The following is a 20,432-nucleotide window of genomic DNA, read 5'->3' as shown; positions in this document are numbered from 1 at the left end:
CCCAAGAAGGTGTCTACATGACATGCCAAACGTATGTCATATCATAGTTTAGTTATAATTAGCACTTTGGGTGGGATCATCTAGATTCAAAAAAGTCTTAAAGAACCATATATAGACAAAACTAATAAAATGAATTATAATAGGAAGAACTATTTTTTAAAGCTTGTACTTGGATATGACTCAAATGGGGAAGACTGGACTTTAGTGGTTCATGTGGGAGAGATAAAAAAACCAACCCTAGAAATTCTAGTTAAACGCAAACAATCGGCATCATTGGTGCTGCTCCACAGCCAATCTGATCCTCGGCTGCATGTACACGCTCTCAAACAAGGAGGCGAGCACTACAGTTTAGGAGGACAGCGACAAACTGGAATGCTTATAATCAGGCCATCAAAGAGGATGCTATAGGGGATCGTGAGGGAAAGAGAAATCTTCAGCCAAGAGAAGGGAAGACTAGGATGGTGGGTCACAGAGGTGAGCATGGCCGGTGCCCTCCAGTATGTGAAAGGCCACAAAATGCCCTTTGACTAATTCTAGGCAAGCTTCGGAAAAGAAACCAGGGCCAAAGTGCAGACCCTAGAAGGAAGCAGTTTGAGTACAATATGAGAAAACACACACACACATTGTTTTTCGTCTCATTTCTGATGTCCAGTAGAAAATGTGGGACTGGAGCTCAGGAAAAAGGTCTTACAGCATAACTGAGAGAGAGAGAGAGAGAGAGAGAGAGAGAGAGAGAGAGAGAGAGAGAGAGGTCTTCCACAAGGAAACTGTGGAATTGGTTGGGGTTTCCAGTGTCCTCTGCTACCATTTACCCAGGTGCCAGAATTGCCACCCATACACCCAGGTTTCCCTTCATCCACGGTCTCCATCTCTTCCTAGTGCCCCTTCTCTTGAGCGCCTTTCTTGCCCTGGAGCTTCCTGGCCAGCAGGCAGAAGGGGCCACCCTGTACCCTCAGCTTTAGCAGGGACCAATGCAGACAGCCTTCAAACCCAGGAAAACACCTAAGGCTTGTCGGGATGTCAGCAGCCCAAGGACGTGGGAGGGGTTCCACTGTATATACCCTCCTCTATCCCTTTTAGTGTCCGCAGAGCTGGCCCCTGAAATGAAGAATAAGTTTAGGAGATGGGGGGTAGGCAGAGAGAAAGGGTTCTGATGCCCCCTGGCCTCCAAAGCTTCCTAAGGTACAGAGAAAAGTTACTCCGTCCAGCAACAATGGACAATCCAGGGCTTTGGTGAAACGTACTGATTGGACATTGAAGGGGAAGGGGCTCTCTTAAGGTGCAGAAAGGGGGCTATTCAGGGAGTAGCAAACTTTGTTACGAATGGGTAGACACCCTCACTGCACCGTTTTCTCCTTGCCTCTCGGAAAACCACAGGCACACCCCTCTCATCCTTCCAAGGCGCTCGTCGCAACAAGGCATTCGAGTTCAAAACACACGCAGGCACGCATCACGGGAGGGCGAAGTGGGCAACGCCGGAGGCTTGGTGCTCGGTCTCGGTGCGCTGGAGCCAAGCAACTGGCCTTTGTTTGTGGATCAAAGCAGGGTAGGTGGCACCCTCCGGTCGCCACGAGGTGTGCGCCTCCGCGGAGTGTGCGGCGCGGCGCTGCGCGGGGAGGGGAGGTCCGCCGTCCCCGCCCGGGTTCCCGCGCCGCCCCGCCCGCCCCGCGCGCCCGGCGCTGCGCTCTCCGCGAGGCCGGCGGCCGCGGCGCACTTGGCCGGGGCTGGAGGGGAGCGGGTAGGCGGGCTGCCCGGCTGGCGCTGGCGCTCTGCAGTGCAGTGGGGTGCTAGCCCAGCTCCCTATATGGTCGGGGATTAGCTCGGCGCTGCCGAGCAGAGCCAGGAGCCCGAGGAGGAGGAGGGAGAGGAGGAGGAGGCGGCGAGGAGAGCGCAGCAGCGAGCCGCGCACGCCGAGCGGCTGCCTGGGGAAGCGGAGGCGCCGGAGGCTGGGGCAGCGCCGACGCCTCGGGAGCCATGGCCGAAGGGGGAGAAGGCGGCGAGGACGAGATCCAGTTCCTGCGGACGGTGAGTCTCCGCGGCGGGGCGAGGCGGGGGGCGCGCGGGGGGGAGCGCGGAGCCGGCGAGGAGGGGCTGCGCTGCGCCGCGGTGCCGGGTGCTCCGTGCCGGGCGCGTTCTCCGCACCCGTGGGCTGCAGAGGCGGACCAGCCACCCACCCGCGGGGCCGCGAGGGGCTGCGTGGGATGGGGCTCCTTCTCCTGCCCGCCCCTTTCCCCCCTGCCGCCATCCCCACCCCAGACCTCCACCTCCACCTCTTCCGCTCTCCTGGCAACTTGCTACTTGATCTGAAACCTTTGGTGCCCAAACTTCCCAACCAGGGCTTGCTCGTGGTTGCCCTGACCCGAAGGATCAGAAGTGGAAGATCTCGCCCCAGAGTTGGCCCGCTCTGTCACCCCAACAACGCACCGCAGCCCCCTGCCTCGGAGGCGCCCCCACGCACTGGGGAACCGCCGGAGGGATGTGCGGGGGCAGGGGCCAGCCTGGGGAGCCCGGCGCCAGAAGCGGGCGCAGGCGCTCGGTCCCAGTCCTGGAATCGCTGGGAAGGAAATTCACCCAGCGCTGCCCCTTGCACGTTAAGCCCCAAGCAGGCAACTGCTGCTGGAGCGTTACTTGACTGCTGGAGTTGAAGAGCCTTGGCTTCTGCTGCCGGCTCCTTCAGCCCTGCAGGACAGGGAAACCCCGGGCTGTGGCTCGGCGTCACTCAGGTCCCCTCCCTGGCACCGGAGGGCGCTGCTCTGCCCCAGATTTTAGGGGAAGTGAGGGGGGGAGGTGTCTCTTGTAGTCACATCAACCTTGCCCTCTAGGAGTTAATGAAAAGACTTTCAAGGTGAATGACAACCAGGTGAGTGGGGGGAATTGGGGTGCACCTCAGCTCTGATTTCAGCCAGGTGACCTTGAGAAATCGCATAATCGGCCCTTCTTAGCCTCAATTTCCTCTTGTAAAACGGAGAAAATATAACCAGCTTTTCAGGGTGATAAAGATTAAATGAGATAGTGAATGTCATTATGTTTTGTAAACTGTAAATCGCTCTGTGCTAGAACCTTTTATATGTGCTGTCTAGCTCTCCCAAATTAGAATGGAATTCTTTCCCCTTCTCTCCCTCTCTTCTTTTCGCCCACTCTTCTGACCTGGGCTCTGAAGATCATAACTTAGCTCTTGTCCATCTTTTGGACCATTCCTTCTTTTTCTTGAAGCGCTTCCTTACAATTGCTTTTAGTTTCTCTTCCAAACATGGTTCCTCTGTCAGAGCTGGGACTTGGGTCTCCTTTGGGAGATATAGTAGGACCCACCACCCTCTGATACTACAGGATTAGCCATCTGATCTGCAGAACGAGACCCCACCCGCCCCTCTCACAGTGCACCCAAGACTGCCCCACAGTCGCCACTGTTTACAGCCCTTTTGTTGCAAAGCTGCCTGTTCCTCCACCAGCACCCCAACGCCCGTGGAATTCCTAGGCTTTCCTTCTAATACGTGTATTGGATGTGTGGCAGCCCAGGTACTCCCTGCCTTGTGCCCTCCTCAGTCATTCATTTCTTCTTTTTATTCCTAATGATCTTCTAGGCATTACTGATTGAAAAAATTCCCTTACTGACACCTAGGGTAAGGGTTGACTAGATGACCCAGAGGATCAAGGCAAAATCCTGGTGGTTTTCTTGAGACCCCGGTCCCACAGGTTTCTCTTGGCTTCTGTGGCCACCTCACTGACTTCCCCGTGGGGCAGTGTAACTGTTCTTAAGTACACCTGTAGCTACGGCTTACTGTAGAGCAGTGGTTCTTAAACTTTTCGTGTCTTGGGCATCCTGCTTCAGAGATCAGAGTGAGTCGGCTTATTGGAGAGAAATAGGCTTATTGGAAGAAAATAGGTGATGAAACTGAGGCATAGGAAATCAAATGACTTGGCCATGGTTACTCAGCAAGTTACTGATAATCGTTGTTACATAGCGATAAATTAAACTCCTACAGAGCTGGCATTGAGCATTATTCCAGAGGTTAGAGTCTTAAAAATATACTGAAATGGAACCCACTGCTTTCTGAATTCTGACACTCTCCTTCAGTATCCATGAACAAAACAAAATTATTTCTTTGAACCCAATCACCGTAAGTTTTGATCTGCACAAAATTTTTACTTTATCTTGCTGCTTTTAGGGGACTCAGGAATGACAGGGCTGTGCTAGCACAGTAATTTTCTCACCTTGGAATATGCCTGGGTTCAAGAAGTTATTTCAGTCTGAACTCCCCCACCTACCTTTACCTTAGGGTTTCTTTCTTTCCCAAAACAGTGTCTTCTAAAGCATTTTGGTCATATGTTAGTCATGTGATGCCTCCTCACCTTAATGTTGTTCTGGACCAGAAGGTGGTTGATATGATAGAACCCTGTCTTTTCGACCATGAACTTTACAGGATTGCCATTCCAGAGAGCAGAGGCTTTTAAACCTATTTTTAAAAACCAGACTATTGAATAGCATTATGCTGAGGATCCTCAAGTTGTTGGGTATGGTGTTCTGTTTATTATGATGGTGACAAAAATGCAAGCAGCTAGACCTATCGATGATATGAAAGGGGCCCGAATTACTGCAGTCATGTCTGTAAAGCCTGTGTCGTGGGGCTTTAGACGCTTGCTAGGTGGTGATGCTCACATTGGTTGCATCCTTTGGGACATTTGAAGCCTGTCCTCTCCTAGGCAGGGAGCAGGCGCTACACAAGGGGTTTGGAAGTGGAGGCAGATCATGTTAACTAAATGCTCCTGCACTCCAGACCATAACACAGCTGTGTAGGACTACTCATTCTCTTCTGGTCTCTGAAATCACTGGCAGTCGTTCAAGTCCATGAGAGAGAGTAAGCCAGACAAACAGACCTAAGAATTTTATTTAAGGCTAAAAATTGCCCTCCCACTGCTGCTAGCAGTGGCATCAGCCTCCCTTCCAATTGCTCTTGCTGACGTAGCCAGTGTCACTGACGTGGCTTCGAAGCTGCTCAGAAGCAGATAAACCTGCCAGCCGCTGGTCTGAAAGCAAGAAGTTACAGTGAGAAGAGTGACAATTACTCTATCTCCAGACAGTTGGTGGAGCTGGCGCCGCGTCATGCTCTGAGAGTGCCAGGCAGAAGATGTTTTCTCCCCCCAGTTTCCCCTCAGATGAGAGTATCTGTTTAAAAAGAAAGAAAGAAAAACCTCCAAGCCTCAGCTTATTGGTGTGTTTTTTTTAAATACCACAGCCTTCCCCTTGCAAACCCCTCTTCACCGCAAAGTTAATTGAAACAGAACTCGAAGTGAAGTAGACATTCGTTTCTATCTATTTCCTATTAGAGATCGCTCATAGATGCCTCATTAGCCCTCCTTGTAGAAAGCTGTCCTCCTTCATCTAAATTTGCAGCTCTCAAGGAACAAGAAGGCACTCGGGCTGAGAATCAGGACCACTGCCATCGTCTTGGGTTCCTCTCTGCAGGGTGGCCAGGACAAATCCCTGCATTTAAGCTGCGGCACTAATGTGAGCTCCTGCCCTTCCAGAGCACGTTGTCCCAGGCTGGAATGACAGTGAACGGTCACTTGGTAGTTTATAGATTACTGCTCACTTCGTCACTCAGCAGAGTCATTTACGTAACAGTTGCGGGATGCCAGTGTCATGCTTCTGGTAGTTTTTCCCTGGAGGAGGCGGGGGGAGGAGGTGGACACGAGTGACTTCTTCCTTCAGGCACAGCAGCTCTAGGTGACACTGAGCAGTCAGGGAGGGAGTGCTGGAAGGCAGGCCCCATATACCCAGCTGTCTGTTTTTGGAGAGCTGGCCTACTGAATTAGTGTGATGGTTAAAATGAGAAAACTCACAATATTTCCACACTCTGAGCCTCCCAAAGTCACTTCCCGCCCTTCTCAGACTCTTTCCCTTGCCTTCGGAGAGCTCATCTTATTAAAGAGCTATATCAGAGTAGCTGGGCACCCAATGTCCCCTCCTTGTCAGGGGGATGCCCCCGTGGATGTGAGAAGGAAGCTAGGTCCTTCTCACAGAGAAATTAACCTTTAAAAGACGGCATTTAAAAGACAGCATCATACAAACTCCATATATTTTCCAGGATCAACTGTACAAATAATGGTTTCTTTCCTTTTGCCTGTAAAAAAGAACGTATATGCTTAGGTTTCTGAGTATTTAAATTGCGTCAGAAAGGCCACATCAGCACCAGGGGTGGTGGCTCATACCTCTAAGGCACTGATGGCCCATGGCCAGTGTTGTCCTAAGAGCTTTTAGGCTGCTGAGCCCCCAGGGAAGGAGATGATGGTGACTGTGAACTTGGAACTATGTGGATGTGTTGTAGCCCAGTGTAAGAGGCGGGAGGCTGTGAACAGGTCTGCAGCTGAAGTGGGTCTGTCTATGTCTGTGCATCTTTTTTTTTTTTTTAATGCTAATATGATTGTTAAGCAGGACAAGGACACTTCAAGGGAAGTATATATATATATTTTAAAACAATTCTTTATTCCTTTTCTAATATTGATTTAGAGGGAAAATATATTTCTCAGGTTTCTTACAGTTTATCTGAAGGCCGAGAGGATTTTATCTGGAAAGGAAACTACTCCGATGATTATTTTTGAAGGATTTGTATTTAAATGGATCTTATTATGCCTGTGTTTATTTTCCCCTTTTGCTTGCTTTGTCATCACTTGTTTTTACTTGTTCCTGGGAAGGACATTTTATTTCATAATTTAATTTTTCCTTTACCTGACTACTTGAGGAGATTTTGCTTTGGACACCACCACTTTCCTCATTTCTGATTGACCTAGCACCCTCCTCAGTGATCTGTACTGGTCTCTTGTGTAGGCCCAGAAGTCCCGTGTCTTCAGACACCAATACTTCTTAGCTCATTCCCCATAATTCCATATCTATTTAAGTCCTCTAAATTAGCTCTATCTTTAAGGTACCCATAATACAAGATTTATCCAGTGGGAGTAGAATGATGTAATTAAAAATTGAACTGAGAGTCAGGAATTCTTCTTTCTAGCCCTAGTTCGCTGTGACCTTGAACGAGTCACTGAAGGAAACTGAAGTTTCGTTTGCCCCACTGTATGGAGATGGAACCCGCTTTAATAGCTTCACAAAATGTGGGGAGAGGCAATGGTAATTTCAGCAATACCCCCAATGAGAGGAGAGGGTGCGTTTCATAGGGAATTGTCTTTGCGTTTCCCCTGCACTAGGAAATAACCCTACTCATGACGGGGTCTTGTTGAAACAGTATGCCATTTCTCCTTTCTCTCTTATGTTCTCTGCTACAGATCTTCACCTTCATCTCAGAGTCGTTCGGTCATCTCCAGTGTTAGTCCAACCCCAGTATATCTGTCTGGGAAATTACAATTGCCCACTGTTCTCAAGCAATTTGACTACAAGGCTTAATGGAGAAGGCACATCAGTCGGTGCAACAGCCTTCAAGAGGCCACATAGGCCCCCAGGATTCCAGGCCCCAAACAGAACACTCAGTTATGTTTTGTCTTCTTAGAAAATAGCTGCAGCAATTATTTCCCATAGGACCACCTTTTCTTATTGAACCCCATATCTCTTCCTTTCAGAGCTATCCCTCCCAATGCTTCCCTCCCATGTCTTTTATGAGCCCGTTCTTCCTTTCCCCTAGAGAATCGGGGCCAGCTTTCCTGTAAACCAACCCTGCTTTTCCCCCCAGGGATTTTGCTGCTCTGTCCCATCTGTTTAGGGAGTCAGGGCCTTTGCAAAGTTCCTGTCGCCGCACCTGGGTGAGGCAGATGCTTTTGTGGTGGGAGCCCGGCCAATGCTGAGGCTGCAGGGCACCGCTTCTACCCAGCGAGCCAAGTCCCGTCTTCAGGGCTTCGAACCGGTGTCCTCTCAGCCGTGCTCCTCTTTGGACGTCAGTGGGGTATTTTAGGGACAAAGAGATTTCCAGCCACTGCAGTTTCTCTTGCTCCGGTGAGTTTTGCCGTCATAGCACCTCTTCAGTTCAGAGCAAGGGAAGAGAAAGTGCTGGCACCTTAACCCTGACCCTGCCACAGGGCTGGGCCTCGTGAGTTGCCAAGATTATTATTTTTTCCTCCTTATGTCATTTCTGATTCCTGATTGTTAGAAAACAAAGTTCAGATCAGCACCGAGACTGATGATGCAGTATTTAAAAACAAAAGAGCTGTGCCTTCTCTCCTCACATTCTCTAGCTCGGGGCACATTGCTGACTCTGCAGGAATATGCTGGGCTCTTGTCATTTTAGGTGGGACACGCCTTACAGGTAGGAGACACTGAGGCACCAGAGCCTGTTTTTCTGTGTGTTTTTTTCTTTTTCATTCACCTTCCACTTCCTTAGACATTGAACTCCGCATTGATTTCAGGTCTTGTCTGCTTAATGAGGTCTTATTTTTATTGGACTCGCTGCCCCAAAAGAGGCCACCTCACGAGCCATCTTATCGGGGTGATGTCTGCGTGCTGCTGCTTGCTTGAAGAGTGCAAAGGAGGCAGGAGAGAGCTCTGGACTCAGAGCTGCTGCTTCCTGTGCAGAATCTTACCGACCACCAACAGTTTCTTTACCGAGTTCAGTTTATGTTATTTCATGGTATGGAACCAACCAAGGGATGAGCAGGGCGGCACAGCTGTAAGGAAAGTGTAAGAATAAAAATCTGGGTTGGTATCGATGTCGGTGGGACCTGTGTGCAGAGGCTCTCTTTCTCCTTGGTCTTCCTTTGGGATAAAGCACTGACTCATGACTCGAGAAATTCCTTCTATTAAATACTGAAATGCAAAATTGCTACCTCAGCAGGTACCATTAATGATGAGCATCATTAACAACTGAGCAGAGCCAGTTCCTGAGGGAAAAGGAATTGAACTGGTGAAAGATAAGAGCACTGGGGAGTACTACCGAGAGGGGCAAGCCTAAGTGAGCTCTGCACTGGTTCTCGGAGAACCCTGGATGGGCAGAAGACGCATTAGGGCAGAGCAGTCTGGGCTCTGGGGGGGGGGGGTGCCATAGAGACTCCATCTTTATCTGCTTATGACCTTTGATCAGAGGGGAGGAGTCCTTGAGCTATGCAGGAGAAGGTAGCCAGCCTCATGGTAGGCACTGGGAAGGGCACAATTTGTAGCCAGGACTGGTGCTCACAAATATCTCACTTTAGATAATTCAGAATTGTAGACAACAATCAGAAAAAGAAAGTCTCAGATTTTATAAGATGAAGTGACTCTGCATCAAAGCGAGAACTAAGGTGCAGCCTTCCTGAAGTAGAAAAGTGTTTCAGCAGCAAAACTCCACTATCAGTTATCATATGTGTTGACGTGTTGCTCATTGCATCTCAAGCAAATGATCAAGAGTCCCCGAAACCAACTTAGCACAGTTCCTACAGCAAAAAAGAGAGAATGCCAAGAAGAGCTGCATATCTCCCAATACAGCAAATAGGAAAGGATCTTACTGGATGGCACAGGTTTCTCAGCAGACCAGTGACAGGGCCTGACATTTACTCTCCAATGATTTTGCAGTTGAGTTCTTTAATGGTCCCGAGTGGAGAGAGCTAGTCAGTGGGACTACAGGAAGAAATGGAAAGTTCTCCATCAACAGCACGTGAGTGTCCACAGTGTAAGAAGTATTGATTGGAACTGCTACACCTAAGCCCTGGAGCAGGTCCAGACTATACATAATTCTAGGGCAGTAAGAGAGATCCAGTTGACCACAGCTCCCCATTGAACAAAAGCTGAATCCAAGAGGTCAAGTCAACTACTCCTGGAGGAGTGTGAGCCCCTCATAAACCTCTCCATCTCTATCATTCACTTGTTCCTCGGGAGGACATGTGGCTATTGTTCTGAACTTTAGCAGTGGTTCACCTCCAAGTCATCCTCTCTTCTGTTCAGGCTGGCTAGAAAAAAGAGGTTCAAGGATAAGTCATAGTGATGTCTTGAACAAATCTCACTTCTTTGCAAGAAGCATTTTAGGATGAAAAACATAACAGGGAACATCCAGTCAAGTGGGTAAAACTCAGAGCTAAAGCATTTGCTCTATTTCTACTGCCAGGTATCTGCCGGATTGTCTGTCCTTCCCTGGGTTTTAGTTCATCCATTTATAAATCATGTAATGATGATTATATCTCAGAGATGCCTCGAAAATGGGAGTGAAGGGACTCTGAGTTTCTTCCAGGAGAAGTAGGTGTGTATATATGGAGAGAGTAGCTTGGAATAAAGGTTTTTTAGTCGCCCAATTGCCTGAAAAGGTGCGTATCAATCTGAAGCATGAGCCTTAGATTAAAAAATCCAGGGACACGGGTGTTAAATTCAGTGGACTTCAAATCCCTAGGTACCTATAGGTCAGAAAGCTCACAAACAAACACTTTTGGGTCCAGGCAGGTAACTAAATGTGTGAATAGGGCCCTGTTTTTGCAAAGAAAGGTGGTCCTGGTCTACACATTCAAATAACAAGATTCTTAAACACTGCCAGCCAAGCAAAACACATCTGCAGCAGGATTCTGAGTTGCCTGCCAGTTTGCAGCCTTGGATGAAGCCTCAGATTCGGAGCGAATGCACTCCCTAGAATGCATGAATATTTTTATGAGTAGGATCAGGCCCACAATGCCCATCAAGGTCCTTGGATGAAAATGTCAATGTAAATGACAATGTATCATTAATCACAGTGTATAAGAGAGAGATGGGCAGGCAGACAAATGAATGGGTTTAATAAATGATAAACCTGATCATCAAAATGTATTTAGGTTGTGCTAGTTTTTAAATACCCTTTAAAATTGTCATATGGATATAGATATGAAATTTAAAGTAAGCAGGGTACCTATTCAACATTTATTGACCAACTTTGCTATGCCTGGCCCTGGACAAGTTATCCAGAGTATTATATAGGTGAATAAGACATCTTAACGTTCAATGCCTCCACCGGCTGAGGGTTAAGAGGGAACTGAGTCTCCTTTTGAGGTAACAAGGACATCAGTCACTTCAGAGGCATTTATAACAATTAGTTTAAATTTTTCATACTTCTATGGTATAAACATTTTCTTACTAAAATGTGTGACCTTGGAGACATTCCTTAACTTCCGTGCCTTTTTCCTATTAAATGAGAGTAATAATATTGCCTGTCTCAAAGGGTTGTTCTAAGGATTAAATGAGTTAACCCATATAAAGTGCTTGGAAGAGTGCCAAACATATAGTAAGTCCTCAATAAATATGTATTCATGCCCGGTTGGGTGTGGCTTGGCGGTTGAGCATCGACCCTATGACCCAGGAGATCACAGTTTGATTCCTGGTCAGGGCACATGCCCAGGTTGCGGGCTTGATCCCCAGTCGGGGGCTTGCAAGAGGCAGCTGATCAATGACTCTCTCATCATTGATGTTTCTGTCTCTCTCTCCCTCTTCCTTCCTCTCTCTGAGATCAATAAAGATATATTAAAAAAATAATAATAAAATAAATATGTATTCGCTATTAATATTCTCTCAACAGTTTAAACATTGACATTAGTCACACTAGCTACTCCAAATGTCATTGCACTAATGTCATTTTATAGTTGAAAAGTACAAAGGGACAAATACCCTGTGGTTATTCCATGGTCTTGGTCCCCGACATTCTGCTGAACTGTTAGGAGACCAGGCTTGTGAATGGGAAGGAGTCTGGAATGGTCATGGCCTCCAGAGCACAGACTAACAGGTCAGTCCTCAGAGGGCCTACTTTGCAAAGCCTCTTGATGCAAATGCTGATTGACTTTTCTTTCAGCAATTTTTGATTACCCGCATTGCTGGGTGGGCGACATGATTTGGAGAATTCTAAACTCAAGCAACTCATCGGCCTTGGTTTGGGAGACTTTTTTTCAACCTGTGTTTTAAATGTGGAAATTTGCTTTCCTGGGAATTCGCTATGTTTTCAGCAACACAAAGTTATCCCACTGTAAAGATCTGGCTCAGGACCTTCTCTGATCCATTCTCATGTCTGCAGGTATGAAGTATAAACCTAAAAGAAAGCTCGATTCTTGTTACATATTTAGTGCCCTGTCGTGCAAGGGTCCTGCTGCAGACAGTGGGCCAAGCCTCTGATTCTCACCCCCTCCTCTCTATCAAACATCATTGTCATTTTTTCCCTCTCTAATTTCCGTGGAATTAAGTTGGATAATGTTGGTTATTTAATCACTGTTAAAAATTTTCCCTTCCCTCGATGAAGTAAATGTTTACTTAGTTAAAATATTCTGCTCCTTGAAGAGTGACAGGTATATAGGGAGTCTAGGCACATGGGCTGGCTAATAGTGCCTTGTTTTTGATTAAGTTGAATCAGTCTAATTGGCTCTTCATTCTCACTCATAATGCTGGTCTCAATCACTGAAAGCTGAATTAGGCTAAGTAGATGGGAAATCTCACTTCAAAAAGTTAAAGCGAGATTTCCCTAAATGATAGAGAATGGGTGGGCTTTTGATTTCTTAAAAAAAAAGAGAGATTTCTTTTGGTTCTAAATTTGGGTATTTCATTAATTAGCAACATTTCACCATTTTAGTTGTGCATAGAGAACTAAACTATATGGTTGAGCTATTTTATCTATTCCAGCCTGAGTTTCCCAATCTATAGAATAGTGAAAATCATAACTAATTCACAGGGAAAGGTCAGGATGAAACAATCAGACCCCAAGATTCTCCAGAGCAAGGTCCTATTTTATTACTATTAAATACTTCCTTCCGCCCAGCACCTGGTAATGTCTGGCCCTAAGGATGTCCTCTGAAAGCCTACTTTGTAAAGTATAAAATGCTGTAGCGATGTCACACATGCATATCAGAACCTGAGCAACAGTGAGGTCTGATTACGTATTCATAGAGAGCTCACTATTCTAATCAAATACAATTTAGGTGAAAGTTACTCTGACAGATTTATTTTTGTACATAAATATTTTATTGACTCATAATCAGGCATTATTGTACACAATTCACATAAATAACTATATTTAGTAGAAATTTTGCCTCGCCAGACCAATTATTTTTCTGTTGAATGTCCTAGTTCTTTCCTATTGTCAACCTTAAACTTGATGGTTTCTCTGGTACCACATATTATTTTCAGATCACCATTATCATTGTCATTATCAATACCATTATCACATGTGGTCTCTATTAAGAGAGTAGTTAAGAGCTGCAGGTAAGACTGTCCTGGGTGCGAATTCTGGATTCATCATTTGCAAGCTATTTACAAGCTATGAGATGCTGACAGTTTCCTTATCTCTAAAATGGGGCTATTAATAATGTTTCATGTGACTTTTGAGGTAATTAAAAGTGGTAATGTTTGTAGAACTGTAATGAACACTGACTCATACTATCCATATTTCTCTTCTGTGCTACAGTATAGGATGAGATATAATACACATGTTGATGGTAGAGCCTACTCCCCAGTAGCTGGGGATTCCCTTTGCCAGGCCCCAGCACTCATGCTCAGCCCGAGCTTCTCCCAGGCACCTGGGATCCTGAAGCAGCTGCTCTTCAGTGATATGGGAACCATTGCGGGGGAGGAGAGGAGAAGATGTACTTAAAGTATTTATTTACTATAACCTTTAACTCAACTAATTGGAAAAAAATCTAAATAGCTCTCCCACCTGCTCCCTGGAAATCTTAGCCACTGTGGGTGTGCATATTTATGCTTGATTTTCTGAACCCATGAAGGTTGCAGCCCCAAATCACGCTTTTAACGAGCAACAGGAACCTGTGCCTGACTCCCAGCTGTTTGCAGGTGATGACAAGCATGTTGACTGATCCTGGGGCTTTGCTCTGGTCTCTGGCTGTGCTAAGTGCATGTCACTCGTGTTCATGTCCTGGTGAGGCTTCCAGAACACACAGAAGAAGGCAAATGCTGCATAAGGCTGGAAGAGGCTCCCAGAACTAATCTGATCTCCTGAAACCAAATGAAAATGAAAACTTAGGCTTATTGGGGTTTTAGAGTAAAAGAGATTTAGGGCTAACCTCTCTCTGGCCCCGTGTTAGTTCCAATATGTCCTCGGGGGAGGATGTGACCGGTTTGCCCCAGACTTTTCTCTCATCCTATGCCGAGGTGCATGGAATTTCTGACATGGAAGATCCTCCCTTGGGTTACAGCATTATCCTCCAAGGCAAATGTATTGTCTGAGGGTGAGGGAGTGGGTTTAGATGTTGCTCTACCTCCTCTTGGATTGTTAGATTATCTAGGAATAAATCCTTGATCTGGTAAAGTGGCATTTGGGGTTGAAAGAAAAGAAATGGCCACTTGGGCACTGGCAGCTTCCATTCTGCAGTAGCTTTCCCTGGATCTCCTGGAGCAGGAGGAGCAAGAGAGGCTACATAAAAAATGTCCCTAAAAGGTAAGGACAGGGAGCAAAGAGGCCAAGCATCCCTGATTTCAGAATTTGTGCCTCGGTCTTACTTTGTAGATGCCATTATCTTAGGTGAAACTCTGAGTAGAGTCTTCTGTTCATAGAGGAGTGACTCTCATGTTCATTGTTTCTCCCTACAGTGCCTCCTTGGCCACTTATCAACATCTCACATGCTTCATTTACTTATCCTGTTTGTATCTCTCCTACCGTCAAGGGCCAGAATTTTGTGTGTGTTTTTTTCCTTTGCTATATTCTCAGTACTAAGGATGGTGCTTGGCACATAGTAGGTCTCCACGAATACTTGAATGAATGAATAAATCCTCACATGTGGATCTTCCAGCCCACATCCCTATCTCACTGAGTTATCTCTGCCTAAGTTTCTCTCTCTGTGCCATTATGGTTGGTGAGACGGATGTGTTACCACGAAGATTAAAAACCCAGCCATACCATGGTATCATCCAGACTTGGGATATGGGGACTACTGTCTCAGTTTCTGGCCTCAGTGACTTATATGAAGTCAGCCTGTGAAAATTGAGAAAGGAGGGTGGCTCTGCCATCACATATATGTGTGCCGACTCTTAGGACTAACCACATTTAAGCACTATTTTAAGTCCTTATGGAAATATAAAATGGATATGGGACAGTTATATATGTGAAGCATATGTCTGCTGTATACATTTGTATTAGTTGGGTGACTATTGATATTTTTATAGTTTTTGTGTTTCTAGGTATTTGCAAACTGATGCTTATTTGAGAAATGGTTATTATTATTTTTTACTTTGGAAAAGATTTCTGTGTGCTTTTCACATCTCTGATTTGTACCATACAAACTAGAAACCACTTTAGATGGCCCCTTTACTTCCACGGGATTCTTGAGAACTGTAGGCAGCAGACACCAGTACCCTCCCTGGATGTGCACATGCAGCCTTGGAGGGAAACGTAGCCTTCACTCGTAGCACAGATGGAGGGAAGCCATTGTATTAATAGTTTGTTATTGAACAGTTCAGGATTGATTTTTGTTTGGCTTTGAAATGTACTTTATTTACTACTTTCATGTTTCTATTTTTATATTTTCTCTGTTTTTTCCTAGTCCTAGTCCGCTTTTAGGAACTACAGGTCCTTCTGAACCTTCCTCTGAGATTTCCTCCTGTAGTGTCCTGAGTAGGAAGGACTATGATGAAGTTTCTCTCTCTTTCTTATATGAGTCACTTGTGTCTTTTTCAATGTCCAGTGACTTAAATAAGAACTAATACCTTTATAAAAGGATCATAAGACATTTATGATTATTATTTCACTTATGATTTATTATTCCATTATGGAGCTAGGTAAAGACCTTGGCAATCCTCTGTTAATTTTTGTGTAGGGAAGCTGAGATGCTATGTGTTATTCAGCCAGCTGGCCAGCCAGCCAGCATTTGTTGAGTATTTACTATGTGAAAGGCACGTGCTAGGAACTGGAGATTTAAAGGTGAGCAAAACACATAGTCCTATTTTCATGGACCTTAAAGTATAGTAGGAGTTTTAGACATCTAAAGAACTAACAATAAAGTTGGACAAAGAAAGTGATAAAGGTAAAAGTTATACACTCTAGAAGGAATAGTTAATTTTGATTAGAGAGTTAGGGAAAATTTGAAGGGAGGAAATATTTGAACTTAGTGAATTTTGTAAGGTGTTGATCAATGGAAAATGGGCTTAAAAATATATTTCAGGCAGAGAATCATTATATAGTAAAACCAGAGGTGTGAAAGTATATGATAAGTTCAGGGACCTATAAAGACTAGAGTATAGGGGAAGACTATTGTGAGATGAGGTAAGAAAACTGTCTGGGGAGCAAATCAAGATGATCTGGCCATTAGGTAATGGAGAACTCAGTAACATAAATACAAGTAATTCTAAAGATTTCAAAAGATATGCGTATGTTAATTCAGTATGCATGGTTTTGGTAAAATAGAATATATAGATAAAGATTATGTAAGGGTGATTTTTTTTAAAAGTCTCTTCAACTCACAGTTGGATATCTGATACTCTGAGAATCTGGTTGGCCCTTTAAGGACAAATATAGATCACTTGAGCAAGTGCACCTGAAAAGACTGGACTTGAGAGGTCTGGGATCATTAGTAAGAGAGAACCTCCACTGACAGGGAACTGGCCTTGCCCCTGGAATGGAAATGAAAGAAGAGTCTCATGTTGCACCTAAACTACTTCTTCATGGAGTGAGAACTACTCTATAGCTACAGAAGATGGTTCACCTTGCTCAGGCCAAGGGGTTTAAGATGACAGAAAAAGAAGTAGGTATTTCAAACACATCTAGAAAATAGAAACTGATTAGTACTGAAGGGCTGTAGCCCTCTTAGAGGCCTTCTCGAGGACTCTGGCTGTTAAGTGCCAGCAGTGTCCCTCATACCTCAGACTGTTAAACGTTGGCTCCTGTACTGTCAGAGACCATCCCTAGTCCATGGAGCACACTGGCCCTCTAAAGCCACTAGGGGTGGTGTCACGCAACACTTTCATATTCATATACTCTGGCTCTTGCCCTTTAGTGACCTATGATTTGGTCACATCTAATAATGAGGAAACGTAGATCAAAATTCAGAATGCATTCGGCTTGTTTGCTTAACATTTTTCTAAAAGTTTATTGAGGAATATGACTAGAAAGTAATCGTTAATTATTGTTGTCTGGACAAAATAATCTGGTACTTGCCTATGTTGTGTAAACTTTATTTCAGGGTGGAGAAATCTCCTTTTCTTCACAAGACTGAACAGCCTCCTGGGGGCAAGGTCTTCTTTGTTTAGCCAGTTTGGTTTCTTACAGTTTCTGTCAGTGCACACACAGTGGCTCAGCGATTTCCTGAACGATTATTTTTATTCAGTGCTTCTGCCAGGTCTCACGGCTTAGACCAGGTGTTTAGCAAGTATTACTTTGGAACACCCAAATGTGTGTTTTCCCAGTAGCTTAGAAAAAGACTCCATATTCAGAAATTGCTGGTTCCATTCTGAGTTAGACAGTGTGAACTTATAATGAAAATGACCCTTTTTCCATGAAGTTTAAAAGAAGTGTGTGTGTGTATGAGATTAAGTCAGAGACTTTGGATTTTTGTTGTTGTTTCTCATGTATCCCCCGTGGCCAACACAACACAGCCCATGGCATGTGCTGAATAAACACTTATAGAACAGCTTAATAAAACAAGATGGAGAAAACGTAAGTTTATTTGAAATCTGATACCTCATGTTCCAACGAAACTCTACATTTAGGGCCACCTGATTCCCTCGTGCGGGCTGCTATCACAGCTCTGCCCTCCAACAGCCTTACTTTCGGGGTGCTTGATTAAGAGGCCATGCATCATAGCTTCCTTCCTTCACCTAATCTCCAGCTATCTCTTCTCGGGTCCCTTTCTTTAGGTCTTGGGCCCTGTGCTAGGTCTTCAGGTGAGCCCTTCTCTGTTCCTAGCCTGCATGGGGTCATTGAAGTGAGCGCCTCAGATCGCACCCTCCTTGCTTTCATCGAGAGCTCGCTATAGTCTTGGGGCCATTACATCTGTGCAGTGATGAGCCCATATATTTCCCATGTTTTAGTTAAGATTGGTGTGTAGCCTTCCTTTCTAGAAGTTACACTGGGTGCAATTATTGTCTTACTTAGACTTTGGATCTAATATTGCTTCTGAATCATTTGCAGCGTTTTCATAAACCCAGGCGCATATTCATCCAGATGTGTGTAACCTGTAAGACGACTCTCTGTCCCCTTCCTGCGCATGCATGTGTATTCTCTCTTCCTTTAGCCCTCGCTCGCTTGTTTTTACATGGCGTTATTTTCTCTCTTTTTCCTTGTTATCAGCTGCTTCTCTCTTTCCTCATTTCTAGCTCTCTGTTTTCCAGTCTTTCCCTGAAAATAAACGTAAGTGTGGTAAAGTTTAGCCCTGGAATAATAGTGTGGGCCACCGGGGCTCCAATTAAAGGAGATGTAAGGTCAGAGCAACAGCAGCTGTTCCCTGCTATTGACCTTCTGTAGTTGTCCACCGCGTCTGGTCTGCAAGCCTAGGGACTGCCTCCTGCCTCCTGCCTCCTGCCTCCTGCCTCCTGCCTCCTGCCTCCTGCCTCCTGCCTCCTGCCTCCTGCCTCCTGCCTCCTGCCTCCTGCCTCCTGCCTCCTGCCTCCTGCCTCCTGCCTCCTGCCTCCTGCCTCCTACCTCCTGCCTCCTCCTCTTTCCCAAGTCTATTTCCTCCCCCTTGACTTAGAGAAGGTTTTTGGACAATGTGTCAAGCACATGGGCTGGTGAATTTTTTCCCTACTTCATATAGAGATAAAGTTGGTATGTAGTTCTTAGCTGGGTTTCCATAGTGGATCAGCATCAAATATTTAACTGTCCTAAGAAACTAAAAATTTCATGTGCCCACGGAAGTCACTTCCTGAGGGGCATGAGTAATAAAAGTTTCAAAAGATTTATATAAAAACTAGAAAGTCAGGCTTCAGGTTTATAGGGTTTTATTTATTTATTTATTATTATTTTTTAAATATATCTTTATTGATTTCAGAGAGAGGAAAGGAGAGGGAGAGAGAGACAGAACATCAATGATGAGAGAGTCATTGATCGAGACCACAACCCGGGCGTATGCCCTGACCGGGAATCGAACCCCGATCGCCTGGATCCTAGGTCGATGCTCAACCGCTAAGCCACGCCCGGCTGGGCTACAGGGTTTTAAAGTTCATTAAGCTGTTTGATGAGTGAAGAATTGATGATGAAAAAAGGAAACATGCTTCTGAATGGATATTTGTATCATGCTCATTCATTTTAGTGTGTGGAGAGGTGTTCTACTTGGGTGTATTTTGGCTAGAAAAAGTGGAGCACATATTATATACTAGAAGCTGGAGTTACACTAGCAAATGCTTAATCTCCAGTTCTCAAAATTCTCAACATTTTTTTTCAATATCAAAAGCTTTTGCACCCTAGCCAGTTTGGCTCAGTGGTTAAAGTGTCGGCCCATGGATCGAAGGGTTCTGGGTTCAGTTCTGGCCAAGGGCATGTACCTTGGTTGCAGGCTCTCCCCGGTCCAGGGGTGAGCAGGAGGCAACCAATCGATGTGTTTCTCTCACACTGATGTTTCTCTCTCTGCCTGCAGGCCCCAACTCCCCGCCCGTCCACTCTCTCGGAAAAGCAATGGAAAAAATATCCTCAGGTGCAGATTAAAAACAAACCAAAAAACCTTTTGCTCTTATACCATCTATTTCTTACAACTTGACAAATGGTAGTCTGTTTTTTATTCAATGCCTGATCATAGGACTGGTTTCTTCCCAGTGTAAGCAGTCTGCAATACAGTACCCAGTTGCAGGAGACTCCAGAGTTCGTTGCCCAGGGAGATGTTTGAGGTTATGTAAAGCCAAGAAAGGAGCTATTTAGCAGAATCCACGAAGTGGAGCCAAAAGTTGGGAGTTAGGAAGGCAACAGTTGCTAAATCAGATGGCGGCGCATATGGTCAAGAGGAAGTGATCTTGGCTCTAAAGACAAAGGCCCTGAGGGTCCTTCAGGGCTATCTTCTATTCATTCATTCATTCATTCATTCATTCATTCATTCATTCATTCATTCATCTGTATTGTTAAAAATATTACAGATGTTCCCCTTTTCCCCCCATTAAACCACTCCCCACTTCCTCCCCCTCTCCCCCAGGCCTTCACCGCACTGTCGTCTATGTCCATGGGCTACACAAATATGCATATAAGTTCTTTGGTTAATCCCCCCGCCCCCGGCTTCCTGCTTCCCTCTGAGATTCGTCAGTCTGTTCCATATCTATGCTCCTATTTTGTTCATCGGTTTACTTTGTTCATTAGATTCCACATATAAGTGAGATCATGGAGTACTTGTCTTTCTCTGACGGGCTTATTTTGCTTAGCATAATAGTCTCCGGGGCCATGTTCTTATACAGGCTTGAGGTATTTTGGGCCTAAGTCAAGGTGGTCAGTTTTTATTTGTGTTACATTCTTTGGAGCCACCATCCTGACCAATTAATCTCATGAGTAACATCACAAGGTGATTCTTTTGTTGACTTCATTTCAGGGTAACATCTTAATCCCAAAATTATTGGGGTACACCCTTTATGGGCTAGTGTGTCTCATGCACCAGCCGAACCA

At 45.3% G+C, this 20,432-nt stretch overlaps 1 protein-coding gene across 1 annotated transcript in view; it reads left to right on the top strand.

Annotated features, from left to right (window-relative positions):
- Nucleotides 1–1,667: 1,667 nt before the first annotated feature.
- Nucleotides 1,668–20,432, top strand: part of RYR3 (ryanodine receptor 3) — a 472,179-nt gene continuing 453,414 nt past the window's right edge. The window contains exon 1 of the mRNA XM_081119125.1: nt 1,668–2,025. Within this exon, the coding sequence (XP_080975251.1) occupies nt 1,975–2,025 (51 nt within the window). The 5' untranslated portion in view covers nt 1,668–1,974. The remainder of the gene's footprint in view (nt 2,026–20,432) is intronic.

This window comes from Miniopterus schreibersii, assembly GCF_964146895.1.
Source record: "Miniopterus schreibersii genome assembly, chromosome: 1".
Lineage (NCBI taxonomy): Eukaryota > Metazoa > Chordata > Mammalia > Chiroptera > Miniopteridae > Miniopterus > Miniopterus schreibersii.
Note: the sequence above shows the minus strand (reverse complement) of the source record. Positions and strands in the feature narration are given on the sequence as shown.